The sequence below is a fragment of the Pygoscelis adeliae genome, unplaced genomic scaffold (assembly GCF_000699105.1).
Source record: "Pygoscelis adeliae isolate BGI_AS28 unplaced genomic scaffold, ASM69910v1 Scaffold186, whole genome shotgun sequence".
NCBI classification, from domain to species: Eukaryota; Metazoa; Chordata; class Aves; order Sphenisciformes; family Spheniscidae; genus Pygoscelis; species Pygoscelis adeliae.
The window spans coordinates 6,162,467-6,169,054 of record NW_008825071.1 but is presented as its reverse complement, the minus strand read 5'-3'; the positions used below and the strand labels follow the sequence as shown (position 1 = coordinate 6,169,054).

Sequence of the window (6,588 nt, the reverse complement as noted above, 5' to 3'; positions counted from 1 at the left end):
CGCGGGAAAAGCCCTCGCTGGCTCTGCCGGGACCCGCAGAGGGAAGCGGGAAAAGTTCCACCCCCGGGCCGCGAACGAGCGCGGCTGGGGGCGCTCTCGAAGGCTGAGAGCGGAGGTTTGTGACGGAGTTCGGAAGCGCCGGGGTGAGCCCCGGAGGCGGCGGCGCTGGCGGGGACAGCTCTCCTCCGCCTTCTCCCTCTTCCCGCGGCGCTCCGGCGGACCGGCGGTGTCCTTGCCCCGGGGACGCAGCTCACCCACCCCGTGCCGGGCGTGACGAGAGCCTCCCCCGAGGGACGGGGGCTTCCCTCGTCCCTGCCAGGGAGCCGGCGAAGGGCAGCGTGGGGAGCGCGGCAGGAAAGCTTCGGCAACGGCACGGGGAGGTACGCGGCGTTGCCTCGGGATGCCGCTGTAAGCCGTCTGTGAATTTGCGTGAGCGATGGGACTTGCCCAAGTCCGCAGCTCTACCGCCGCTCACTTGGGCAGATCGGAAGCAGGTGGAAACAAAGCTTCAACACAGCCTTTTCTTCCTCAAAACAAGAGGAAGAATGCATTTCTCTTACAAATCTTAAAAAGCTAATTTTTGGTTTTTTTAATTCTACTAAAAGTAAAGTTGAGAAAAATCTATGGCTCTACATCTTATTTAGAGCATTGATCTGCTCTGGGACTGATGGAGCGGAGCAGAAAATCACCACCACCTTCCCTATTTAGAAGTCAATAAAAATGTTCCCCCTAAAAAACCCAGAAGGCACTAAAAAATTACTGATACAGAATGAGACGCAGGTACTTGACAGTGACAGACAGAGCTGGGATGTAGCGCACACCCCTTCCACCAAAAATAAAAGCATGCATCACAGCACGCGCCTGAAGACAGCGTATCAAACTGGGGGGCTTAGGGGAACTCAGACCCGCAAGGGCCGCTCTGAAAGCCCGAAGAAATGCAAACGAGCAGCAACAGCAAAGAAGAAACTGCTTTTAGAAGGAATTTCACTGGGGAGTTCTGTGCTGCCAAGTCTTTGCTTGTTGTTTCATAGTGGCTTTTCTTAACCTCACTGGTACCCCCCCAGCTCTCCTACATGACTTGCTCCTTCTCAGCTTCTTAATCCTGCTTTCATGGTTATCTGAAGGAGAGAACCATTTCTGAAATTCCAGCAGAGTAGAATTGCTTTCCAGGTACTTCTCTTGAACTGCACCTTCAGAACTCCACAGCCTCTTCCTCTCCTACCCTACCTCTGCAAATACAATTTTACATGCAGTGGGATGTCTTGCAGTGACAGATAATCCCTTCCAGGGCTTGGAGCACACGGGTTTAGAAGTCGTCACCCGCAAGAACCACCTCATCTCATGTAAACCGCTGGTGTGTTAACATCTGTGGACCAATTTTAGGATGAGGCTCTATTTCTACAATATGCTTGTCAAAAAAGATCTACATCGATATCATCATCAAAATACAAGAAAAATAGTGTTTTAGCCTGGATTTGTAACTCTTTGTCCAGGAAACAATTACATGCTAAATTCCAACTCAGGGGAGGGGAAGGAAGGGTATCATGACCTATTTCCATTATGGGAAGAGCAAGATTTACGAAGGGATATCAACTGTTCCCTTTGATAAGACATTCATCACTAATAATAATGCTGACTTCTAAAATGGTACCTGTGCGGGGAACCGACTAAAATAACTCCTGCACCGGACAGGTAAGAGCTGGGCAAATTCAAAACAAGATTCCCTCTCTGTGATGCACGCTAAGTATATTACGGTAACCTGTAAACACGATTTTCTCTCCCATGTATGTGTCAAAGGCAGCTACGCTATGTTTGCTCTGTAAATTCAAGTGCTGCTTTATTTACTTATTTTACTTCCATTTTACTTAGAACAGTTTCCATATGGTGACATGCCTTTAATGACACTCATGACTCAGAAGTACTCATCGATGTAGTCAAACAATGTCTATTGACGTGAGTCACTGAAGTTAAATAAATGTTACTAAAAATGAGACAAAACAAAAGGCAAACATATATATATCCAGCAGAATGATAGGGATCATCACCATTTGATCAATCTTCCCTGTGAGTTTTATCTGCAAGTTACTTTGAGGTAGCGCTAGAAAGAAGCTGTTGGTCCAAGAGCATCCCTGCAAAAAGAAACATTCACGGCTTAAGTACCATTTAACCTTTTTGTACCCTTTTAAGTACTCTTTACCCTTTTTGGCCTGGTTCTTTCTCCCTGCCCACTGACTGCAGGATTAGTATCCCCTCAAACCATCATGCCTTTCTGTTCAGAGAAGTGATAGAAAACAAAAACACTGCTCTTTTTGAAGAAATTAGCGGGTTTTGAGTAAAGGCACTATCTATTGCAGCTAGGTGCAATGAAGAGTTTATAAAACCAATACTAGATACTATTGCAAAAAAAAAAAAACCCACCAAACCTTCATCAGGCTTCAAAAAAACCCAACTACATTTCAGCTGGGGAAAACAGACAAAACACAACTGGAAGAAGTGAAATATTGTGGCATTGAAAAACTTGCTTTTTCCAAAGCTCCCACTGCAATCAGATCTTTGTAGAACTGATGGCAGGCACCTGTGTGATCTGTTCGGGTCTTTGTGTAAGCTAGCTAATGCAGGCCTGTAGTTGCAGAACAGCTGCAAGTTTATTGAGTAAAAAGCCTTCTAGCAGTCCTGATGCTCTCACTTTCTCCTGTATTTGGGGTTCATGGGTAACACACCAATATAGGAAGAAATTCTGCGTTCAGTATGCCTTTACAGCAACGAGTGTGCACACCACCTTGATCCCATGTATGCACTCCTAACTGGAAAGGGGAATAGGCTAATAAGGCTGAGGAGACAGAAAAAGAGGTCAGAACGCTACGTTAGAAGTGTCACATGGGCTGCAACCAACACACTCTGTTCCTCACCTCATTTTTCTTGTATGTTGACCGGAAGAAATCACACCCCCAACATTTCTCAGGTTTGGAGAACTAATGGCCCAAACACCCTCTTCCACTGCATTACATAAACAGTACTTTGACTATATGGGTTCTTTACAGCCCAGAAGGGAAGGTGCATGCATGTCCGAAAACAGCCTCTAACGCAGAGTGCAGAGACCTTGTTAACAGGTAAAATCTGCTTAAATGGGGTGGCTGCAGATGGTGACTTTTTTGAGGTTTATGGACTGTGGTGATACAGTGGCAGACTAAGTGAAATCACATAGCTACGTGGGCCCCTCACTACACAGTTCACACACAGATCAACCTCCCAAATGCCAAAAAAATCAGCATGGATACTCCATAGTATTTCTGCTGAGCCAACACACATCCTTAGCATCACATTTTTAACTGGTAACACAAGAAAAGGTTTCCACAAATTACTTGCTGCAACTTAAGTACAGCGTTAGGCAAGGCTATGCAAGCCACTACAAAGCAGAGTATAACCCAGGCACGGACCTGGAAGCTGTCCTGCTGCTCATGGTGATGGTACTGGCCAGATACATCCTTTGCTTAGCAGACCAGCTTCTACTACCAAGCCCAAGCACCACAGCTATGCACTACAACTGAAGTGGCATCAAATCCTGTACAGTTTTTGAAGCTTTAACACTCCCATCCAAATTCAAGGGGCCTGCATCTATCTTGAGTTTCCTCCCTACTGCAGTCCCCTGAAACAATTCTATACACGCACGCAAGCACTCCCTTTCCCACCCAGATTCTCTTTGCTCCATTTATTCCACTTTCTGTCACATTCTCGTTAGTTATCTCCCTACCATCACCCTCCAAAGACTCACCAGTTCACACAAGGGAAACATTCACCCAAGAAATCCATGTTCCCAGCTACCTTGCAATTAGCTCTTCCCAAAGCAGGGGAACAGTTGCTAAAGCTGTGATGCTACTCCCCCTGCCCAGATGAGGTTTTTTGCTTTCTGTCTCTTCCTGCATTTACATCTGCACAAAACCCAGGAAGAATGAACTTCCTATAGTACCCCAAAAGCCTTTTCTGTTTTAGAGCATCTGCATTTCATGGGTAGGACTTTGAAAATACTCCTAGCTGAAATTAAACTGTGAAAAGAGGGAGGTTCTGGTCAGCAGCTAGAAATGACCTGCCAGCACAGAGTTATCACTCTGCAATACAGTATTTGTTTTAAATTTAATAACAGCATATAGGTCATGACCACCACTTTAATTACATTGTCATAAAAAAGCCAGAGAACTTTATTCCTATCTGCTGCCATCATAGCAATTATGGTTTAGATTGCCCCCGAAACACACATGGCAGTACCAAAGCGTCTTGACTAGCTTTAGTAGCTTCCACAGCTATTAGCTATGATAATTTCCACTACCTTTTTTCTTGGAAGAGTATTCTTCCATTTCCAGCCCAACTTATTTTATCATTAAGTACATTAAATAGTAAATACTTTTGCATACACATGGGCTTAAGTAGTCCCTACAACTGGAAAATACATTATACACTTCAAGATGAGAACAGTTTAGAGGAAGCCACTCAGAAGTTGCTAGCTTAAAGCAGAACTTTCCTCATTGCTATCTCCCCTAATCTCCTTTGACTTGAATACTGAAAGCTGTCATTCTACGGAAGTTTTATAATCTCATCAGTATAAAACACCCAAGCACGAAGACCAAACAAATTACAGAGATGTTTAGGATAGGGTGCAACTTAGTTGAAGAGTTGTTACTAGGACAGTTTTTCATTCCCGATGGGTTATTTTTCCTCCCTTAAACCAGGAAGTTATTTTCTCCAAGGATTTTTAGGTTTAAGAACATGTATTATGTTACACCAGTTTCTTTGCTGTAAAGGGTCCATTGAGAAGACTAACAACAAGAAGGGCAGGAATAAAGTTGTCAGTAGGGATCATCCTTAGTCTTGGAATGTTTGCAGCTATGGCAGCTGAAAGTTTGCCCTTCTGTATATTTAAAATATTGTGTTGATAAAGCAATTCTAACTGACCTAGCAGATCAACAGTAGTTCAGTTAGCGCCAGCAGACTGCAGGAGAAAGTGGGCCCAAGTGCTCCCATAGCAAGCCCTAGGAGCGTCTCCCAAATACACATATAATCTAAGCAAGCATGTTAAGAGCTCATAAAAGATTGCCTAGGTAACCTGGAAATATGGGAGAGCTAGTTTTTGCTAGTGTCCTGATGCCCATACCAAAGACAGGTGAAATACCCCTACTGCCTCCAGCTAAATTCCACAAGCCAGAAGAGAATGTGCTTCCATATGTAAGTAAAATCCCTTGCTGGCAGGTTTGCAGAAACAAAATTTTATTTACACAGGCAAGTCTATCTTTAGACCCCATTGAACTCTTTACATTTCTAGAATATTTACATGATTTCAAGATGCTCCAAGAGTAGAGTGATGGACAAAAAAAAGATTACAGAAACTGTCAAAAGCATAGCAAAAAAACCCAACCTATCATTGTGCTTTAAAACTTATGATCTAGAGTAATGTAGAAGTGTAATTTTAGCACCTTGGTCATAACGGTCATGCTATATAAGACACTTAAATAGCAGAGGGGATGTCAGAAGTGACCGTATCCAGAGGTTGCCAGTGACAATTCATGAGGGAATCATAGAGTTCTTCACTTGTCTCCATAAATTGTCTGTTCATTTCATCAACATCCAAGTAAAGCTGTGGATCTGAAAATAAAAGCCTGGTAAGTACAAGTGTCAGATCTTGGGAAGCATGCACCCAAAAACCTACAGTAAATGCCTAATAAAATGTTTCAGCTAAATTTAATAATTTAATAGATTGAATAGTAAGTGTAGCAAGATGTTTGTTCACCTAGAATTTTAACAAACCAGAGAAGTCCAGCTTCTTTTGGAATTTGTGTATTAGAATGCTAGGACTATATTGGTATTTCAAGCTAAAGAGCAGATTTAAGGGTAATTAACCATGAAACTCTCCCAAAATCCATTTAATTCATTTCTACTACAATATGCATTATGCAGGATAAAGTTTCCGAACACTAACACAAGATGTCCGTGCAAACCTTCCAGGCCAAACTACTAAGTTTTGTACCAAATCTTTAAGTGCAAGTTGAATCCTCCTTTTAGGACCTGCAATGTTAAGCTTTTACCTCAGGGTTTGGAAAACAAAGCTTTTGCCTATTAATGAATTTAACACAGAATATGCTTAGCAGAATCAATACAAAGATATGACAAATTCTGTATTAGACCATTTTAGAAGGAGAATGAAAGCAAAGTTACAAGAAACCTACTGTGAAGTGCTGTTGACAATGTCCCATTCTACTTGACATGGTGTACACTATCAGCTTTAAAATTCTACCTCATCTCAGCTATAACCCAGAGGATCCCACTACATCGGCTGAATTTCCAAGACATTCTTCATCCAATAGTCACTGGCCTGTATTGTTAAAGGGCACAAGTATGGCTAAATTCAAGTTGCAGTGATAGATTCATCATTACCTTCAGTTATTAGGTCATCGCTGATTTCAGTCATAGCTGAAGTTTCCTAAAAAAAAAATAAAGAAAAAGAAGAAAATCTCCTAAGTTTAATCATAATCCATTTCAGAAAGCATCAAAATTATTTTGGATTTGTGTACTCCCAAACCATTCCCTCCTCCCACAACT

General features: G+C 42.7%; 1 protein-coding gene across 6 annotated transcripts in view; it reads right to left on the bottom strand.

The window, feature by feature from the left end:
- Positions 1-1,811: 1,811 nt before the first annotated feature.
- The window catches only part of LOC103919036 (chromosome unknown open reading frame, human C6orf52), a 12,671-nt gene continuing 7,894 nt past the window's right edge, over positions 1,812-6,588 (bottom strand). For 4 of the 6 annotated variants that reach the window (XM_009326482.1, XM_009326483.1, XM_009326480.1 and 1 more), the window contains 2 exons: positions 6,424-6,469; positions 5,240-5,634 (listed from right to left, as the gene is read on the bottom strand). In XM_009326482.1, coding sequence (XP_009324757.1) covers positions 5,498-5,634; positions 6,424-6,469 — 183 coding nt within the window. In that variant the 3' untranslated portion in view covers positions 5,240-5,497. Of the gene's footprint in view, positions 2,130-5,239; positions 5,635-6,423; positions 6,470-6,588 lie in introns of those variants that run through there. The other 2 variants (XM_009326481.1, XM_009326485.1) reach the window with 1 other exon arrangement.